Source organism: Lathamus discolor, chromosome Z (assembly GCF_037157495.1).
Source record: "Lathamus discolor isolate bLatDis1 chromosome Z, bLatDis1.hap1, whole genome shotgun sequence".
Taxonomy (NCBI): domain Eukaryota; kingdom Metazoa; phylum Chordata; class Aves; order Psittaciformes; family Psittacidae; genus Lathamus; species Lathamus discolor.
In genome coordinates, this window is record NC_088909.1 from 26,853,817 (window position 1) to 26,874,855 (window position 21,039).

General features: G+C 50.7%; 1 protein-coding gene across 4 annotated transcripts; it reads left to right on the top strand.

The window, feature by feature from the left end:
- Positions 1-1,976: 1,976 nt before the first annotated feature.
- On the top strand, positions 1,977-20,989 carry LOC136005152 (C-C motif chemokine 5-like). Of its 4 annotated transcripts, XM_065662374.1 has the most exons (4): positions 2,201-2,279; positions 19,305-19,612; positions 20,214-20,319; positions 20,645-20,989. In XM_065662374.1, the coding sequence occupies exons 2-4, from the start codon at positions 19,546-19,548 to the stop codon at positions 20,733-20,735; spliced, it is 264 nt and encodes an 87-aa protein (XP_065518446.1). In that variant the 5' UTR covers positions 2,201-2,279; positions 19,305-19,545; the 3' UTR covers positions 20,736-20,989. The 4 variants fall into 4 exon arrangements, with proteins under 4 accessions (XP_065518447.1, XP_065518444.1, XP_065518446.1 ...); XM_065662375.1 differs by lacking the exon at positions 19,305-19,612 and having other exon boundaries at positions 1,977-2,279; XM_065662372.1 differs by lacking the exons at positions 19,305-19,612; positions 20,214-20,319; positions 20,645-20,989 and adding exons at positions 4,851-4,971; positions 5,892-9,013 and having other exon boundaries at positions 2,058-2,279.
- The last annotated feature ends 50 nt before the right edge of the window (positions 20,990-21,039 follow it).

A 21,039-nucleotide genomic window follows, 5' to 3' on the forward strand; every position in this document is an offset into this window, starting at 1 on the left:
TCACAGAATCCCAGCCTGATTTGTGTGATGGGACCTTAAAGCTCATCCAGTTCCAGCCCCCTGCCATGGGCCAGGACACCTTCCGCTACAGCAGGTTGCTCCAAGCCCCATCCAACCTGGCCTTTTCCTGGGACTGTTCACTGTCAGATCAATACAACACTTATGGTTTATTGATATGTACAACAGAAATATCTCCTGGGCTACAGCAGGTCCTCTGACTTTGGGGTTTTCAGTGCTGCAAAACCTAAAAGAATTGCAGCGAGCAGATGTGCAGGAGGACAGGGAGGGTGGTATAGGAAGTGGCTTGGGAGCAATGGTTCCACTTTACTGTCAGCTGCAGGCCACGTTTTTTTGCCCGCTCTCATTGGAGTCAGTTGATGTGCTTCTGTGTCCTGCTCTCAGGAGGGAACTGCAAGGTTTGCCTTAGGCCCATGCCGCTGCCATCACTTGGCTTGCCATGACCCACGGAGCTGTGCTGAGGTGCTGCTGCCCTCCACCCTCGTATGTATGCCACCTCCAAATGCAGCTGTTCACCTCACTGGGAGCAACTGGAGGTCTCCAAGAATGTCCTGCAGGAGTTCCCTACCAGGACTGCCATGAGCCCTGGCTGCACAGGAAAAGCAGCTGCATTGAGCTCTTCCTGCCTTAAAACAACGCCTGTGGCAAGCCGTGCCTTTAGCAAACAGAGCACTCACCCTCCCACACTGTATGCACGCTTGGAGCCCTTCCATCAGTTTTACCCATTGCTGGCAGTAAGCCATTTGCAGGTGGAGCAGAACCCATTTCTTCAGGGGAGATGTGAGCATGTGTGGGCCATGCTACCACTTCTATCAGCCAAAGCACCGACAGCCTCAGGCAATGCCAGTTCCTGGGTACAAGTTTCCTGTAAGGCTCTGACAAGCCTGAGAAAACACTGTCTGTGGGAGGGGCCTGAAAAAGTCCCAATAGATGCAGCATGTTCTGTTCTGGCTGGATCAAACAGACTGTTTCAAGGTCTTAATTTTTATTTTCATTTCCTTGAAATGGGTTTTATCTTCTATTACAATATAAGCAAAGGCTGAAGTTACAGGCTGGAAGTTTCACCAAATGTTCTAAAAATACATCCTATGGAAACCTAGGGGGTTTCAGTCTTTAGGAATAAAATCCTAACTGGAACTGTTGGAATTTCCCGAGCACAGAGAAGCCCGGTTTCCATCAGCCTTAAGAAAACTCTGTGAAAAAAAATATTTCAGAGGCAGCCACACTGTCTCAGACTTGCTCTTATCTTCATCTTTCAGCTGTGGGAGTTGGCAGGGAAAATTGCCATGTAGTCTGCTGGGATCTGAGATGAAAGAGAAAGTAAAGGTGTAGGATGTGACTGCCATGTCCATATGTCTACTGCAGACCTGGCTTCATGCTAGTGCAGGAAGCAGCCTGGCCAGCCCAGATGGTTGGAGATCTGGGTGCCTTGTACTCCTGCTCTCAGCATCAGCAACACCCTGAGGGCTGAGACCATAATGTATATCCAAAGTCAGGGCTGTGGTGACAAGCATGCTTCAGAGACAGTGTTCTCAGTGAACACAGAGCTGCCTGGGGGGGCCACTGGGTCCCTGCTCACCCCTGGCTTTGGTGATGCTCCCAAGAGGCAGCCTGACTTGGGCTCACCAGTCCAGCTGATGAACTTGTAATCCCGATTAGCACATTCTGCCTCTTTTTGCCTAACGACCTATGCTGCTGTTATAAGATGGCCACCAAAAAGGAATAGCTGCTTTTGCATTTGAGGCAAAGAATGAGCTTACTACACTGGGGAGCTGGGGGTTGGAAGTGGGGAGAGCTTTACAAGCCTGAGGACAGTGGTGCCTCTCCCAAGTGGGAGAAGAGGATGGAGGAGGTGACTCCTGGAAGTCCGTCCCTGCCTGAATGAGTCACAAAGGAGCTGCAGCTGATCTACATGCGCTAAAGAAATCTGATGCAAGTGCAGGCGGGGAATTCCAGGAGCTGTCTATCTATGGAGCAGGCGACATTCCCTCCCCTGTCCCACTCCTCCTTCCAGCTCCTGTGTCGTCACCCTGGGTTGTGTCTGTGGGAGCTAAATAACAGTTGAAACCCCCACCTCAAGGCTTCCTAATCCTGGAATGAGCTGCAGCAACTGTGTTGCTCCGAAGGACGCAATAAGCAGTCGGGAGCCAGTAATCCTTCCCTGCGTGCCCTTCCTGCTGCCGACCACGGGAACATGAAGGTTGTTTCTCTCCAGGTCCTGTTTGCGCTGAGGGTCCTGTGCCTGGTGGCCCGGGCTGGAGGTGAGCCGCGGCTCTGCGTCCCTGTAGGCTCCCCAAGGGAGCAGCCACGTTCACAAGAGGGAGGTCAAGTGCTCTGGGGCAGGAGAAGCAGCGCTGGATCAGGCAATGAGCGCCAGGAGACCTTCGTGGGCTGTGGGAGATCTCATGACAGTATCAGGCTTGGTTTGGAAAGGGGCAGAGGGAGCCTACAACAGTGATCCTGGCAGCAGTGACCTCCAAGCAGCCCGTGATGGCTTCTGTCACTCCTGAGGGTAGGTGGGAAGACTGTCAGAGGGACTTTCTGATCATCCTCATTAGAAAAGAAGTATAATGCACTTCTTTTCCCCTTTTTCCATGTCCCCAAGGGATATGACATGGGGGTAGACCACAGCCTGTCCAGGGCTGGATGTCTGTGCACAGGATGCTGTGCTCCCATCACTGCGAGGCACAGGGGTGCTCTGCTCTGGGATGGGCTGGAGGATGGGGCAGAGGTGGGCACACCGCTCCCTAGGCTGGTCTTGGTTTAAGATCTGTGGCACAGATCAGTAATTGCTGCCCCAGGTAGCAATTAAGCAGGGTGCATTGCTGCCAGGCTGTCAGAAAGCTTCTCAGCAGCACAGGCAAAGTTGGACTTTGCTCAGGACATAGGGATGATCTGTTCTCACCAAGGGAAGGGAAAGCCGCAGAGAGCCCTTAGGATCTGTGCCCTGCTGCCACCAGACCAGAGGAAGACGGACAGCAAAGGCAGCTGGGGATGGAGCTTCTTCCTCTCTTCATACCTCTGTTCAGGTTCTTCAGGTCCTGCCTGAATAAATTGGGCACAGCGACATCGGGCAGCTTACCCTGCCCTTGGAATCTTCCGCCTGCTTCAGCACTGCCTAGCTCTGCTGCCCTGTGGCCAAGTGTCCATCTCCTCTGAAGTGATGGAATCAGATGGGCTCTCTTCAGAAATCATGCTGAAAAGCAAGTACCAGTTGCTCCCACGAGTGGTGCCTCTAAGCAGCAGTGGTTCTGGATGGAAAGTCTCTCAGGTCCCACGTGTCCCTGAGGTCCTTTTGGCAAAGACTGAGATGTAGCCCAGAGGAGCAGGCTTGTGTGTCCCAGGAGGAGGGGGACAACTAGGGTTGGCTTCATGCTCCATCTAACACTGCTTTGTCCTTGGAAGGGGCTTTCCAAGCTCCTTCTCTTAGGGAAAAACACACCAGGAATTCAGCTAATTGCAGACCATTTGCATTGGTGCCCATAACTGGAAAATCAGTTAATGGTTATCAGAGGAGAAAGGCCTTTGGAAGCAGTCCCTAGCCACTCCCTGCCATGCACCTCCATCCACAGGGATGGCTCTGGCTCTCTTGTTGCTATGCCTGTTTTGTTGAACAGTGCTTCTGAAAGTGGAGGACACCAGCAGTATGTCCTCTGGCTATAGACAGTTAATTGGGAAGCTGGTCTCCCCTCAACAGGTATTCTTGACCCTACAGTGCCAGAGAACACATTGTTGTGATTTCTTTGCAGTGGGTTTCCTCAGTAAATGGATCAAAAGAGCTGACGGTGTTCCTGTTGTGATGTTTGTTCTTGCTCCTGGCAGCTGGATTATTCCCGAATGAACTGCATCAAATTCACCAAATTCATTTGGGAAACTGAGACATTTTGTACAGACTGGCTGATCTAAACCAGCCTCCAGCTCCTTTCCTCTAAGAGGGGCTAAGATAAATCAGGGCTTTTTTTTCTAAGTATTGACTCCTGGGATGTCAGAAATTGCCAAGATGTGTTGTGCAACCTCCCCTTTCTTGGCAAATGTGTTGTTAGGGGCTAGGGTAGGAGCAGGAGAAAAGGGTCCCTTGTGCTGTGACTGGCTTTGCCCCATGAAGGGGTCAAGTGAGGTTTATTTTTACACTTCACAAAATTAAAACCGAATTTTCTGGAGGAGATAGAGGAGATGTTTGGTGAGAAACTGCTGTGAAGCTGGGCTGCTGAAATATCAAATGGAGCAATGCATCATTCACCAAAATGTGCTTTCTCCGCACCCTTTCTCTGAGTTCAGATGGCATTCAGAGATCACATAAGCAAACAGAGATCAGGATGCTCGCCTGGAGGGGCGCTCCCACCGGAGGAATTGCTATGTCTGATCCAGAGAAGGAGAGGACAGGCCCTCTGGTCTGCTTTGCCTGCACCAAGAGCCTGCTGGTGACAGTTGTAGCAGGTCTTTTGGGGATGAAGAAATGTGTTTTCTGGGCACTGTGTGAGAGCCGTCCTCCTGTGACCCAAAGAGGAGGGGACCTGCAGGACTAGGTCCTTGCACAAAGGACCTCCAGGCAGTGCTTGCAGATCCTGCAAGGCAAGCTGCAGTGGTGGCCCAAGAGCCCCACAGTTTTCATGGTGCTTTTTTGTAGTTTTCTGGGCATTTTGTCGCCTGTTTGGGCGATACAGAAACTTGTCACCCTGATGGGATTTTTCTTCATCTCCTTTTAGCAGGGATTGTAAACTTTCACGGCAAGCTCTGGACTCCTGCCCAGAGAAGAGAAAAGAGAAACAGTGCCAGTTTTTATAGTACCAGATTAAAAGCCAGTGTTTAATATGTTGAATACTTTATTTCAGGGCAACCTAAAGCACCTCTGAAGTGTTCAACTGAGTGTGGTGGTTTTGCATCTGGCATAGCAGCAAAGCGGATAAGGAGCTATCGCAGGACTGAGCCCCGCTGCACCAAACAAGCTGTCATGTAAGCACTGCCTCATCACCCAAACCCCAATTCAGCATCACCCTGTCATCCCATGCCCTTGCTTTGGAGCAAGCAGCAGTTGGGAAACAGAGCAAATGCTGGTACTTATTTGAAGGGTGGGTGGTTTTTTTTCCCCCCTCATTTAAAGATCAGCAGCCTCCAAGTGAGATCATGGGCTCACACACAGAGTGAGGTGGGGATAAATAGATGGGGAGAGGACTGACAGATGTACTTGTTGGCAGAATGGGGCATTGGAATTGTAGAATCATAGGGTCACAGACAGGTTTTGGTTGGAAGGGAGCTTAAAGCTCATCCAGTTCCAAAGCTTCCAGTGAAGCGCGCAGGATGAGAGCTCATTTTTTTATGAAAGCAGTTGTTTTCTCTGGAGACAGAATAAGACTTGGAGCTTGTCTAGGGATGAGTAAAGCTTCATTCCCCTTTAGGATAATTGTTGTTTTCGGCTTATCCTGAAACTGAGGTACTATTAAGACCATTTTGTTGAAGCCCAGAAGGTTGCTTCAAAGTGAACCCGCTGAGCTGACCTTGCAAAGTCTCATCTCACTCACTAAACCAGAGGATTTTGTCTTCACGTATGCTTGGCCCTGGGCAACTGGTACTTGAGGAGCTTCCTGCCCTAAGCACTGGAGGCAAACACTGCATCCAGACATCAGGACAATGCTTTTCAAGGAGGGAAACTTCCTGGGGGAGACCCTTCACTCATGAGTAATGTTCAGCTGCTCAGCATTCAGACAGATCTCAGAGGCGCCTGCGCTTCCTGAAATAAACAATCCATCCAACCCCCTTGGTGTTTTCTATGGACTTGAGAGAGACAGTGTTGCTGTCTGCGTGCCTTCCCTATCACACTGATCGTCTAAACCACTATTCGCTTTATTCACTAAGTGGTCCCTTTTTATTTTCAGATTTATTACTCTGAAGTCTGTAGAGATTTGTGCAGATCCAGAGGAAAAGTGGGTGAAGGAGATTGTAGAGAAACTGGACCAGAAAAAGGCTGAAGCCTCCCTGCTTTCACATGGTGCCACCTTAGCAGCAGCTCCAGAAGAGCCTGGTATTTTTCAGAAACATGTTGGCCTTACTGTAACAGCTCCATCTCAGGCTACTTCCCACTCTGAAGTCAGTCCAGAGTCAAACAGAGATTCCTTAAAAGCTCCTGCACCTTCAACAACTTCTTCAATAGGTATTGTCTCCAGCCAGCCCACCCCGTTCCACAAGGCTCTAGTGCATGGTTTTGATAACGCTGTAGGATCTACAGAAGAACCTGTAGGACATACTGCAAATGCTATGTCTGATGTTCGAGACATGACTTCTTCTAGCTCAAATTCAGAACCCATGGCCGTTTCTAAAGGATCAGACCACCCTGTACTTCCTACAAATGAATCCCTGGATCCTGCAACTGCAAAAACCAATACACCAGACCCTGATTATAGGGGTTCAGATCCCTCCTCCATCCTGGACAGCATGGAAATTGCTTCAGTTCCTACTCTAAACTCCACAACTGCCACAGACAAAGGTCCTTCTGTCCCTACCAACAAGTTTTTCAGTTCCTCTGTAGGTGCTTTTGGTACCACAACATTTGATTATTCATCATCTGTAGGAAAGCAAGAGCCTTCAGATATATTAATTTTCACTAGTCAAGCATTTTTAGGCCAAGCCGGAGTGCAGATGACTACAGAAAGGCCGAATGCTCTGCCTCTTCCCAGCTTCTTGTCAACATCTCAAACACATTTTGTCATTCCAGTTTCTGTGGTGTGCAGTCTGATGCTTTGCAGTGTTGCTGCTGTATGGCTGTATCTAAAATTTGGGGTCGTAACAGAAGAAATGTCAAGAGAAATGGTGCAGGGCTTGCTTTACCAGCAGGAGAGACATCAAAATAATGTCTATCCAATGGAAGTAATCTGAATGCTTTATGGCATGGATATTTTTGGCCCAAACCATGTGATGCTGCAGAAAAGTTAAGTTTATATTGAGCTGGTGACCAGCAGGAAGGAAAGCAGGAAATAAAAATACCAGAGAAAACTGATTTTTTTTTTTTTCCCAGAGCAGAATGTCAAAAAAAATTAATCTTTGACCAATTTTGGAAATAAATTTGACCCTTTTTCCTTCTGGCACTGCTACATATAAAGGCTGTTGCTGTTCTAGAGCTGCATGGTGGCTCCTTGCCAGGTGGTGGGCAGTTGTGACTTTCTAAATCACTGTTGGGGATTTTCCTGCATTTCATCGTGGCCCAGCTGAGAAGATGTTGACTCGCCCACGCTGCTGGGCTCAGGCTCAGCCACCTTGGGCAATTGTAGCACCAAACCCACACAACTTGCACTTAACAAACCCTCTGCAGCTGCTTTCTTTGCACTTCATTGGATTCTTGGTCAGACCAAGATTGATGCCTGTCGTCAGCTGGGTGCTGGCTCTCCTTCAGCTGATCAATACTCCGTTTACTCTTGCTGGAGACATGAAGGGTGGCCTAGCTTTTCAGACTGAGGTCATGAAAACTGCATCTGATTAGGGGATTGAAGGTTTGTGCTTCATGTTCAGATTTCATGTTCAGAGGAGCTGGCAACCCACAATGTATCTTCTTGAAATCAGGCTACCTTTCTCACTAACAGCTATGGGCATTTCTTCTTGTGAATTTAGTCTGAGACCTGGTTCTTGGCAAGTCAACTGTAATAAAACCCTTCTCTCAGCTGATGGGCCATGCCCAGCTTTGTGCAGCACCAGGGCAGGATAATGTGGATGAGCCTTTACAAATGGGGAAAAAACAAGAAGTCACCCAATATTTTTGCTGTTCTTGTGATACCGTTGGAGGGGCTTTGTTCTTCTCTGCAAGCACAAAAGCCAGGAAGTACACTCTTAGATCAGCTAAATGCACTTCTGGATTTAGTCACCTGGGAATTATGCAGCAGATGTATCATCCTTCTGGTCCCATATTCTCTCTAGAAATAAGCCTTTTCTACAAGAAGGGACAAAATGCCATTTCCAGTATGAATTTTGCTGGAGAGTGTAAAGATCTTCACAATATGATGCTTTAAGTTATTGAAGGTCAGATCTTCCTCTAACCAGCCTCTGTGAATCAGAAGTATAAATATGCATGCGGAAAAAAGAAAGCAAAATCACGTAAGAAGGAACATAATCAAAACAAAAAGGATGGGCCAGCTGTAAAGCAGAGCTGGAGGAAGGTGGCCTATTAGATCCATCAGATTGCACCATCAGGGCATCCATCCTGCCCTGGAGGTGGGGAGGATAAACTGCAAAGGTGTTTGTTTTCTGCCATCATTCAATCCCTTATTTCTGTGTTTTGTTGACTTGAGAAAGGGGAGGCAGGGGTTGATCTCAGGCTTTGCAAGTGCAGAACACAATCAAATTAACTGTAATTAGGAATTTGAGGTGACAGCCCAGCTGTGTGACATTGGCTCGGGTTGACTTACCTGGAGGGACAGCCAGGGGCTGTCAGTGGTGGCTGCCCACCTGCCCTGCTCCTGCACAGCTGAGCTTTCAGCCTTGAACCTCATGAGGTCATGTCTGTGGCATTATTTTTATATGAAGCACATATAGAAGAAATGTTACTTCTGTAGTGAAGTTTTCTAGCGATTTGAGTGTATGTAATGTCCTGTCCTTGCTGCTGGAGCATTGCGGAGTCAAGGCCTTTCTGGGAATGCTGGAAAACATTGTGCCTTGTCTATTTTCTTGCTTGGCTTGGACGGCTTGTGCATATCCAAGGGAACTGGGTCACTCTACAGGCACTACAGCAAATGGAACGGACACTTGTCTTCTCTGGCTACAGATGATGTCCTCAGCTGGAGGTGATGCTGGTAAGATGAGCGAGCACTGGGTAATGCGGTTGCTTCAGTCAGTGTTTGTAAGGACACCAGTTTGATTTCAGCTCCGAGGCTTAAGGTGTCATTTGCTGTACAGTGTGGTGACTGTCAAGTTCTGATTCATTGCTGTATCATGTGTATCTGAGTGTGTGCACGAGATATCTGCTCTATATCTTTTTATAAAAGTAAAAGTAATAAAGTCTTTCTGTTAAAAACTCTTGTCAGGGTATTCAGCCCAGGGCTGAATTCCTAAGCCTGGTCCCTGCAGAGCTTTAGAGGTGCACATGTGTGATTAAGCACCATGGGAGGAATCCCAGCATCGCCAAGAGACAGAAAAGAAAGCACAGCCGATGTGGCTGGACTATTGCTCCAGGCTATTGCTTAAGGGCTTCAGTCTTGCCAAAAATTTTCAGAGAGTATGTTTTCTCACAGGGAATTGCATTTCCATCCTGCTAAAGCAGTACTGAATAAACAGCCAGGGTTTTGCTTTGTTTAAGCAAAGCTATGGCCAAGCAACAACCCATAGAAATCAAACATTACTCTCCAAGTGTGTTTTGTGAGGGAGTAAAACCCCATGGGCTGAGCTGAAACCTCTCCAATCCCAGCCAGGGCTTGGGCTGCCTGTGTGTCCCTCTCTAGTGCTGGGAAGAGAGGTGGGAAAGGCAACACAATACAAGAGTGAGTGCCCAGGGACCTGTCTGGAGTGGGGAGCTGGAAGGAGCAAGAGGGTCAGGGGTGAGCATCTCCCCTGGAGCATGATCCCAGCCATGCTCCAGTACTGCCAACAAGCCTGGAAGATAGTGAGTTCTGTGAAAAATTTCCCCTCCATGAATCAGAAGGGTCATTCTGGGGGTTAAGAAGCTCTTTTCTCCTCTCTGTTACACAGAAGGAGTGCTGTGTAAACAAGGCAGCCCCAGCAGCAGTGAATCACTTCCGACACATGGAGCAAGCACCAGCATGGGGCTGCCGTGGGCTGTGGCTCCTGGGGAGCGTTGGAATGTGTGGACGGTCCTTTGTCCTAGCTGGAGGCACATGCTCACCAGGTTTGCTGCTGCTCCCCTGCTTCTCTAAGTCTGGCAGTGCAAAGACCCTGTGCATATGATGTCCAACCGTGCACCTTCCTGTGCTCATTGTGGAGGTGCATGGGCTGCCACAGGTGTAGAATTTGGTGCAGGAGATAACTAACGCCAAGTCTGTCATGCTCAGGTGAGACAAGGCTTGTCTTCTGCAGTGACTGTGCCAGACACATGCTTCTGCCTCAAGGTTTCCCCACAACCCATGGGAGACAGAGGGGCCATGGTCATGGCATGCCCCTTCTGGTCCCTTCCTGACCTTTGTTGTTTTACAGCTCCACACTAGTGCAACTCTCTCCACCACTTCATTATCTTGCTGCTTCGGTTGACCTTATGAGAACAAGCTGTCACTGGGACTCCACATAAGCTCACCTCCATACCTTCACATCCCCACAGGATACAACAGATGGCACAGTGGCAGGCCTTGAGGGCACTAATTGGCTTGTAATCACACTGACCACCTTCAGCTGGGGATGAACACCTCCTCCCTCTGCCCAGACTCCAGGAGCCCCACTTACGCTCAGGCTTGAGCCTCTAATGCCTGCTTTGGGTGTGTTCTAAAGTACTCATCTGATGACCTGGCCCTGATATTGGACAGATGTTGGACCTATGCTGTAGGTATCTTTTCTCCTGGCTGGCTAGACCATTTGGTGCTGTAGTCCTGTCTCTCTCCCCTTCTGTTGCTGATGAGTGGATGCCCCTAAGCATCCTAATTAGATCATGGACCTAGTTTCTCACTTTGGTGTGTCTGGGGCCATAGATAGACCCTATTACCAGCACCTTCTCTGCCACTGTGCTCAGACCCTGTGGGACCTCACTGGTGAGGACACTGCCTGTGCTAGTGTCCAGCCTGGTGTGGGTTGGAAGGGACCTTAAAGCTCACCCAGTTCCAACCCCCTGCCACGGGCAGGGACACCTTCCACTAGACCTGCTTGCTCCAAGCCCGTCCAACCTGGCCTTGAACACTGCCAGGGATGGGGCAGCCACAGCTTCTCTGGGCATCCTGTGCCAGGGCCTCACCACCCTCACAGGGAAGAACTTCCTGATATCTCAATCTCCCCTCTGCCAGGTTAAAGCCATTCCCCCTTGTCCTGTCCCTACAGGCCCTTGTCCAAAGCCCCTCTCCAGGTTTCTTGTAGCCCCTTTAGGCACTGAAGCTGCTCTAAGGTCTCCCCTTAAGGAGCCTTCTCCAGGCTGAACCAGCCCAGCTCTCTCAGCCTGGCTCCAGAGCAGAGCTGCTCCAGCCCTCACAGCATCTCTGTGGCCTCCTCTGGACTCACTTGAGTAGGTCCATATCCCTTTTGTGTTAGTCAGTTTTGGCTCCTGACTTGTCCCCTCTCACTGCTCCCTGTAGTCTGGACCTCTGCCGTTGCCTTCTCCAAAACCTGACTTGTCTCCATGGTGATGTGTGAGGGGCACAGTTATTCCTGTGAAGCAGAGACCCAGCAGTCTCCATCCTCTCTGGTTTGAGACTTGCACTGTGACGTATGAAATGTCTGTTCCTGTTTGGCATGGTGGTTTTCCTGTGAAATGTTGCATCAGCATGTTGGTGCTTAGGCCATCTTCCTGTCAAGCTGACTGCCACTGCTTTCATGATGCTGGCTTGGCAGAATGTATGATGTCCTCTTAGCTGCTTTGGCTATCCAGTTGCACAGCTGCAGTTCTGCTGTGTAGCTGTAGTTCTTCCATGATTTGGGTTTTCTTAATCTCCACTTTAATGAGGATTGTGTCCTCTTCACCTCACTGCAAGGGCTGCTCTTGTAGCTGAGGTCCCCTTTGGGTAACCGCAGAGGCTGTTGGGACTCTCCAGGGTCGTACCCCTTCAGTGACCATCTCAGGTGACAGAAGTGAGCAACAAGGCTTCACACCATTGCCTTTGCCTCTGGGAGGTCAAAAAAGGTCAGGCTTGGAAAAAGGAGGCTGAAGTCCTCACCAAACATCCTTGTCTGACACAGAAGCCTCTCCAGCACAGTCTCCCTCAGGAGCAGCAGCTCCTCCTGACACCCCAGATCCACCCTTTACTTAACCTCCAGTCAGTTGATCAACCTCATTGGAGTAAAAGTGGAAAAAGTCTCCTTTTCCAGTGCATTTGAAAAATGCTCAAAAACCAGCATCACAAACTGTTTTTGTTTCCTTAGTGAAGTGGCTGCTTCCCATTCAGGTGTATTCTCCCTCCTGCCTCTGCTTGGCTGTTGTGGTGAGGGTTCTCTGCCTGGCCATGGTGGGTTTCTGCTCTATCCCCTGCTCTGGTGGCTGAGCTTGCCCAGTAATTTAGTGCAGATAATCCCCTGGGAAAGGGCTTCTGGACATGTCCTTCCTGCAACCTCTGTGTCTCGTGGCACTGGGGAGGACTTACCGCACAGGATGTGGTTTGGATCATCAGCTTCCAGTACTTGCTTGTCCCCAGTGTCTAGCTGTAGGAAGCAGGCTTTGGAAAAGACTCTTGTTTTCCTATTTTCAAATTGTCTTTCTAGGATGTAGGACCTGGCACAGTCCTACCTGGAGTCACAGGGTGAGCACTGACTCCAGGAAGGAATGAGAGCATTGCTTTTGGTTTGTGATTGCATCCTGAGTCAACCAGAGCTTCAAAATGGAGCTGGGGAGACCCTTGAGTGCGCACCATAAAGACTTATGAAGGGGCTTTACACTCAGAAGGCTGGGGTTTAAATAGCAGAAAACCTAGAATGTTTCATATTCTAAATGGAGAAGACTCAAAGTGACTGGGTAGAAGCGAAGAAAATAGGGAAAAGCTTATTCCTAACCATCCCACTGCCTCCCTGGCGACAGGTTTCAGGCACTCGGTGATGCTCAGCCAATACCTCTCCTGCCTTGGCAGCCCAGCTTCCCCTGCAGTGCGTTCCTGTGCAGCACAGTGCCAGTGTGGCTGATGTCCAACACAGCTGGATATGCTCAGTTACTTGCTGAGAGCCTATTTCCAAGCATGGGACATGTTCTGCCCAGTTCTTTCCCCCCTCTACTGGCACCATTGCTGGCAAAGGCTGCACATGAGGTGTCCTCAAGCTTTCCTCCTCTTGCAGGATCAAGAGGACACTGTTTTCTGCTTAGTTTCTTTTTGGGTTGGTTGGTTTGTTTGTTAGTTTTTAAATGTAAACAAGCAAATTCTTGAGAGCCCAGCCAAATGAAAACAGAACTTGGGCCAGCAGTGGGGCTTTCCAGCACTCATCGATTAATGAGAGCACATTAGCCTTTCCCTTCCCAAAAAGTAAAATAATAAACATCAGAGGGTCTCCAGAGAATTGTGGATTGTCTGGCTGCGACAGTGATGGTTTGAAGACCTGAGAAACGGGAAGCAGAACATCCCAGGCCAGACCTTCTGCCAGACAAGTAGGCACAACCCTGTAGAAGAAGGCCCCCACTAGCAGTTTTAATTCTCAAGGTCCTCTCCATACAGAGTAGTCCCTTCCCTGACTCTAGCTGCAGGGAGCCCCTGTACTTGTTCAGACACCAGCACTATGTGCTACCCTGTCTGTCCACCCGGAGCATCCTCTGTGAATGGAGTGGTTGGGTGAAGCCCCAGGCTGTGGGGAGACAGGAGACATGCCATGAGCTTGAAGCAAGTCCATCCCCAAAATCATTCTGTGTTGTTCAGGGTCCAGCCCTCAGGCTGTGGCTTTGTCCCAGGCATAGTTAAGGCAGGCTGTGAGCTCCCTTGGCCTGTGACTGCAGGGGAGCATGCGTTCTCCCAGCTCGAGGACATCTGCCATGGGTATGACAGCATCACGCCACCTGCACTTGGTGGCCCTGATCCTATGCACTCCACAGGCAAGACAAAAATGCATCATGAGCAGCAATATGGCCCATGTCCTCAGCTCAGTGTTGCCACTTTGGCTGCAGCTGAGAGCACTGTGGTCTCCAAAAGGCTGTGTGCTGGGATGGTCTTATGGGATGGGAGGTTGCACTGGTCCCAGGAGCCATGGCCCAGGTCTGGGGAGAGGCTCTTGTAGAGGTACACAAGTGTGCAGGAAGGGAGCCCCAAGCAAAGCAAAGGTGGGGAGGTGGCCAAGAAGGGAAGGGAGAACCCGCAAAGTTGTGGGAGAAAGATGCTTTTGGGGATCAGCAGGAAAGCATGAGTTTATTACAGCCCAGGGAGACACTGAGTTACTGGGCTGAATGCACACAGGAAGGAGCGGAACTGTCCTTAGAGGTTGTAGGACCTGTCCAGAAATGTTTTATTTTTAGTCTTCTGGCTGCTACATGGCATAGGTGGCTTCATGCCAGCTCCTCCTGGGCTAAGCTATGCTTCTGCGATGAAGAGACTCCATCTCTCCACAGGATTTGAGCCAAAGCACAGCAGCCACTGGCATCTGGGTGTGTATTTTAATCATGTCTACTAGGTTGGGAAGAGCTTTGGCATACCCTGCCTAACCTCCTTGAGCCATAGTTAGCAGATGTGTCTCCCACTGCAAGCTGGGGTTGAGGAGACCTGGGAATGACCAGAGCATTTCTCAGCATTGGGTGGGTTTCCCCAAGTTTTTAAAAAGGTGTTCAGGGATAATGCAGTCCCAAGCATAATGCCCTGCTCCAAAGGGGCAAAGGGGTGACAAAGTGAGGAGGGGCTTGAGGTGCCCCCTTGAGTAGCTCACAGTGGATGAGGGGGGACGATGGTGCTGAGGGATCTGCATGGGATGCTGCTGCTCCATGCATCCGCTTACAGCCCGGAAAAAACTAGGCAATGGGACAATAAGCTTCAGAAAAGGGGCTGTGCATGCCTGGATGCTTGGGGAGGAGCTGCAGCACGGTCTGGTGCTCTGAGTAGCTGAGTGAGGAAGGGAGGTTGAACACAGTGAAGGGAACCTGTCCCCAGATTAGCACAGAGTAGCTGACCCCCTTTCTGCAGGTCCCTGCAGGCTTCAAGGCTGTGAAGGGGGGAAGGTGTTGGAAAAACACCTTAGAACTGTGGACACTAGCTTTTCCTTCCACTTCCCTCAGCCTGATTCAGCCTCCTGCCCTGAAGCCAATGGACTAAGCCAGCCTCATCTGCAAGGGAGGGCTTGACAGCACCCCCTTTTCCCTTCACCCCATGCTTCCCATCTATAAACAGAGATGTTTGGTGGAAAGCTTGTGTTCCTCTCTATAGGAACAGCATGGAATGCAATGCGATTTCTGGCATCATTTGACATCTTGCAGCTTTTGAGCCACAGAGGGCTGATGGCAGCAGTGGTCACTGTGTTTCTACTTACACTTCCTGTCGAGTTCAGAAGTGACCCAGCCATCTCCAGCATGTCTGTGCTTGCTCTGGCGCTAACAAGTGACTTTGCAGGGAAAGTCGGGCTTTGCCTTTCCTGCCATCACAAATCCCCTCTGTGTGGGTTTGAGAGCCCACATGTGTTTGGGTTTAGGCCTCTGCAGAGGAGGATTTCACTTCCCTTTCAGACCCTGCGGCTTTCCCTCGATGTACAACATTCTTTCTAGATATCACCACAGTCAGTAACCCTGAAGATTCCACGTGATGTGGAAATCCTCTGGGTCAAAGGAAACCCACAGGGCTTTCACTTGAAGTTGGTCAAAATTCTTTGGAAGAGGCTTACTGCAGCACCACCTCGCCTGAGCTCACAGCTGAGCTCCAAGGAGGAGGCAGGGCAGCGCCCTTGAGGAAGAGCACTCACGCTGCCACCGTGCTCAGTGCAAGGCTGGTCCTGGTGCTCGCCACGCTACTCGCCCTCTCCCCATGCTCTGATGCAGGTAAAGCTCTTCATGGGCCCCTGCTGTGGGTCAGGGCTGAGGGCTGTCCTGTTAGGGAGGTCTGCACACTGAAACTGCACACGAGATGCCTGCACACAAGAAACTGCAGTGTGACGCATGGACAGTGCTGAGGGCAAGAGAAGCAACTCTCTGGTGGGGCCAGGGGATGGGCTGCTGAGGTCCCCACTGCTGAGGGTGGGCACTGACCCCCCAGAGCCCTGCACCACAACGACCAGAGGGGCACCAGCTCCTGGGGCACCTGCATGCTGACCACAGCTACCAAATAAGGTTTAGTTCATGTGGTGGTAGCATTTCTCTCCCTGGCCCCAGCAGCTGTGCTGCTGCCTGTCGTGTCGAGACATGGAGCCAGCCAAGCGGCTGGGGTGGAATGGGGCACCAGGAGGTAATTCAGTTTGAGGAAACCTTTGAAACCATTGCCTTTACTCTGCAGGGCCATAGAGAGACCCTGTTTTCTTGGTCTTGGTGCCCTCTCCTGGCAGCTATGGCATGGGTGCAGCACCGACCTCAGGGCTCTGTGCGAGGACGTCCAGCCCGGCACTGTGCAGGGGGTGAGCGCAGCGTGCCGGGGATCCCAGCGCCTCACCTCCACCCTGTTTTTTAATCCGCCTTCCCCAGCATTGGCTGCTGGCAGAGATGTGCCAGCACACAACCAGCATCACCGTAACTTCAGCCCTAGCTTAGCCCATTGACAGGTCTCTTGCCCCATCCCATGATGCATGTGGGTCTCTGCCAGCTTCGTGGTATCCAGTACAGGGGGGCGTGGGCCATCCTTCAGAGCTGACTTCTCCAACCAGCACAGACCTCCACAGCGGCTGTTACACAGGGACACGAACGTGGCCGTGAGGCCATGAAGTGCATTAGAAGCCTCCAACGGAGGGTCCAACCTGGGACTGGAGAAGTGCACGTGTCTGGGACAGTGGTGGTGGGTTCTGTGGGAAGATCTGGGTAACCCAGGACCCGCTGTCCTAGAAGACCCCAGCACAGCTGCCAGGGGAGGGCTACAAGACAGACTGGAGACCAAGACAGACTCTGGAGACAGGCTGAGAAGAAGAGAAACTTCTTGTTCAGCCTGGAGAAGAGAAGGCTCCTTAAGGGGAGCCCTTAGAGCAGCTTCAGTGCCTAAAGGGGCTACAAGAAACCTGGAGAGGGGCTTTGGACAAGGGCCTGTAGCGACAGGACAAGGAGGAATGGCTTTAACCTGGCAGAGGGGAGATTGAGATGAGATCTTAGACAGAAGTTCTTCCCTGTGAGGGTGCTGAGGCCCTGGCACAGGGTGCCCAGAGAAGCTGTGGCTGCCCCATTCCTGCCAATGTTCGAGGTCAGGTTGGACGGGGCTTGGAGCAACCTGCTCTAGTGGAAGGTGTCCCTGCCTGTGGCAGGGGTTGGAACTGAATGGACTTTAAAGTCCCTTCCAACCCAAACCAGTCTGGGATTCTGTTACTGAAGAGTTGGTTTTCTTTGGCTTTAATTTCTTTTTTTCTCACATCCATTTCCATTGCCATCAGCTTTCTCTTTGTTGTGGAATTGCCCACTGCTTAGGCATACAATCTCAGCACAACCAGTAATGAGTTGTACAGACATGAGGATTAATACTATAGCCATTAGCCCTATACATACAGATTTGAACAACATTTTAAGTACGTTTGCAAACCATGCCTGGTGTCAACGCCACCCAGAAAAAGGGGTGGGTTTGGATTGTCATTACATCTGTTTCTATTCTTCTGTCTTGTTCTACACAGTGTTAATGACAGCACAAACCCCTCCCTTGGCCTCTAATAGATCATCTAGTGCTAACTGGCTTTGGTTTTTTTGATCTAGATTTGACCTCTGTTTGTAAGCTCTTTCTGCTGTATGGCCTCTACCATACAGTTTGTTATACAACGTCCCTTGACACATTGCCTTTTCCAATTCTCTTATTCCTAGCCATGGCACTGGAAGAAAGCTCTGGTGAATTTCTGGAAGTTGTTTATTGTTACAGTTCTGCCTTTGCCTTTTTGGCCATGGTTGGTGGTGATGAAGGTTTCTTCTAGAGAGGGCTGCATTCAACAACAGTGAGATTGCAGTTGGTGTAGGCATTAATGAAATCATCCACACAGCCTGTCCCTCCTCTTTTCTCTACACAGATGGCTCCCGCCTTTGCACTTGCCTAACCAGGCAAACCTGGGGGAGGCCCTGGAGCTCCCAACATGGGGAGGAGACTCTGACATCGGTGGGGATGGCCTGGGATTTTGCTGGGAGCACCTGGATGTGGCAGTTTGGAAGGGGCTGTAGAAGACTGAAGCCAAGCCCAAAGGTCCACAGCTGGGGCACTGGTACTAGGGGAAAGCACAGTCCTCCAGAGAGCCTTTTGGGACCTCTCCAGGCCTTCAAATACCCCACATGCAATCATCTGCTTTATGATGAACAGATCGTGGAGGCATTTACTAATGTTTCTGATGGGACAGGGTTAATTAGCTAGAGGAAAGGAGCAGTGGCTGTGTGCCTCTGATGAAACTGAAAAGTGAGCTTGGAGCTTGGCATATGAAGTTTCCTATGTGAGGAGATGTTGGCTGGAGAAAGCCATCAGATCAGTTCCCCCTTAATTACAGCCCTTTGCTTTTAACTGATGTCCTGGAGGTGGTGTGACCCTGGTGGCTTGCTGGGCTTGAGGGTCTGTACATCGGGGAGAAGCTGCAGAAGTGCAGGCTGGGGGATGCAGAAGCTGTGGAAGGGGGCTCAAGGACTGTGTATCAGGTGTCTTCTCCCTGCAGAGCCCTTGCCTGGGGAAAGTGTTGTGAGAAACCAGCAGTGCTGTGCCCAGTTCTCTGCATCCCCACCTGCTAATGTGCCAGGTCACCAGACCCAATGGCCTGCAGACCATCCTTCCAAAACAGAGTCATCAGCACATTTGATTTGTTTCCTTCTCCTTTCTTCTTCTAGTGAAGTCGCACAAACATGAAATAATCTTCAAAGAAGCCAATTTCCACCTTTCCTCCAAGAAGCCCTGCCTTGCCACATTCCCAAGCCACAGCCAGGTCCTCTCCCATGCTCCCATTCAGCATCATCCTTTGTGGGTTCAAACTAGGTCCTCACCCCCTCTTTGCAGCTATGTCTCGCCTTGCCAGGAAGCAGGTCTTTTCATGGAAGCTGGGCTAATGTCCACCAGTGCTGCACGGTGCTGCCTTCGGGGTCCTCTCTGGGCTCTGGGATGACTCTCTGACCCTCCCATGTCAATCCCATCACTGGCGTGAGAGGTGGAGGCAATGCTTGGGCTCATTCTTGGGCTCAGACACAGACACTCCACTTCCTTTGCCCAATTTCTTCCTCTTCTATAAAGTCTCCTGAACCCACCAAAAGCATCTCTCTCACCACTTGCTCTGGGATCCCTCCTAGTTCGGAACAGTGTGGCTTTTTCATCTCATCCCATACCATGCTGAGTGCTTCAATGCCTAACCCAATGCCCTTGGTATGGGCAGGGTGACTGGGGAGGCTTGTTTGGAGGGGACTCATCAGTCACTCACCTTTGACGACTCAGGCAAACCAGCTAAACCTGTCACTGACCTGCAGCTGCTTAGAGATTTTGTGTCTCTCCTGTTAGAAATGAAGGAAAAAGCATCAAACTTGACATTTTGTCATCACAGAAAGCTGTTTATAATCTGCTTTCCTGAGTAAATTTCGCTTCCCCTGAAGCCTCCTGGAAGCCCCTCTCAGCCCTGTGTGTCTTTTGCAGAAAGCAGAAGTGGCCACCCCGCTCCTCACCCTCTTTGACCCACCACTGGATGTGCTGCCAGAATAAATGACAGAAATCCCCTTGTCTAAGAGGCTTCTTAGAACGTGTCTGAAATTTCGGGGAAAGTGGTTAAAGTGGGTGGCATGCAGAGGTTAAATTACAGCGCGGCAAGAGCCAAAGGCATAGACACAGGGCAAGGTAGCACGAAGCAGGACGGAGGAAGAGCCCTTGTGCTGCCACCATGTTTGCTGCAAGGACAGTCCTGCTGCTCACCCTGCTCCTCACTTTCTCTCTGCACCACATTGCAGGTAAGGCACCCCATGGGCCACTGCTGCAGGTTGGGTTCAGCCTGTCCCCACTGGGGAGGTCAGGGCAAGAAACCCTGGTGGGAAGCATGGATGGTGCTGCTGGCAGGAGGTGCACCCCCTTGGCCAGGTCAGGGTGGCACATCCTGGGGTGCAGGGAAGGATGGAGAGGGTGCTGGGTGGCCTCAGCAAAGCCGACCCTGCAGAGATGCTGCAGGAGCTTGGAGGAGCCTCTGACAGCCCTTTCCCAGGTCTCAGCTGGACAAGCAAGTGCTTGGAGGTTGGGGAGCCTGTTGCAGTGATTTGGAGACTCCCAAAATACCTTGCAGGTTGTGCCCCAACCTTGGAAACCCCCAAAACCCATTCTCCAGGCTGGGGCACCCTGACCTCACCGTACACTGCAGCAGTGTGGGCTGTGGTCTCACATGTTCCCCTCCCCACAACTGTTCACATTTCCCATTCCTGTGCTTGCTTCCACAAAGGGAAAATCCCTGCTGCGGGGTGCTGTGGAAGTTGCCAAGCTCCACAGCCCCCATCACATATTCAACATCCTGCGGTGTAGTCTCGTGATGCAATTAGGGCATTCACATCTCTCCCTTGACAGCCCACGTATTACCCAAAGAATGCTGCAACAGGTATGCACGGAAAACTGTCCAACATGTGAAGAGCTTCTACAAGACCTCCCAAGGATGCACCCTGCCTGCAGTTGTGTGAGTACCCCCGGGGTTTGCACTGCGGCACAGCTGAGAGCCACAGCAGCTTCTCCCATCCCTACCAACAGCTTGCTCACAGCTGGTAGCAGACCTGGGCAGTGCTGTGGTAGGAAAACAGCTCTGTGGGGTGAGCAGAAGGGGAAAAAAACTTGGTTTTGGGGCTTTCTGCTAATGCCAGTGGTCTGGGAAGACTCATACATAGACCATCAGCCTGAGCAGGGCATAGGATGGGGCTGCACAAAGGGAGGGGAGAAGTAGTGTTTGGGAAAGGAACAGCTCGCAGTTCATGTTTTTACTCTCTTTCCTCACTTTCTCAATGCAGGCTTGTGGCTGCCAATGGTGACAAGGTCTGCGCCAACCCCAAGAAGCACTGGGTGAAGAAAGCCATAGAAAAGCTTCAAAGGAAAAAATGAAATCCCCCTTCTGCTGTCCACCATCCAGCTTGCCCATCCAGTCCTGTCTCTGGAGGAAGCTGACGGTGCTTGTGGCACTTCTCCGAAGGGTCCCATGGCAGTGGGCATCATCACTGCAGGTGGAGCCAGCCCAGACCACCCCAGGACCAGTGTAACGGTGGCCACCAAGTTGCTCCACTGTCACTGCCCTGCCAAGATGTACCCAGTGGAGCAAATATTTATAATAAATATATAAATATAATAATAAAGACTCATTGCCACAAGTTGCTCTTTTGAGTTTTTCCTGATTCTTCAGCCCAAGGAC

Coding starts and splice junctions, on each gene's coding strand:
- LOC136005152 (XM_065662372.1), top strand. CDS start 2,213: ATGAAGGTTGTTTCTCTCCAGGTCCTGTTTGCGCTGAGGGTCCTGTGC. Junction 2,280..4,850: donor CCTGGTGGCCCGGGCTGGAG/GTGAGCCGCGGC, acceptor ACTTTATTTCAG/GGCAACCTAAAGCACCTCTG. Junction 4,972..5,891: donor TGCACCAAACAAGCTGTCAT/GTAAGCACTGCC, acceptor TTTTATTTTCAG/ATTTATTACTCTGAAGTCTG.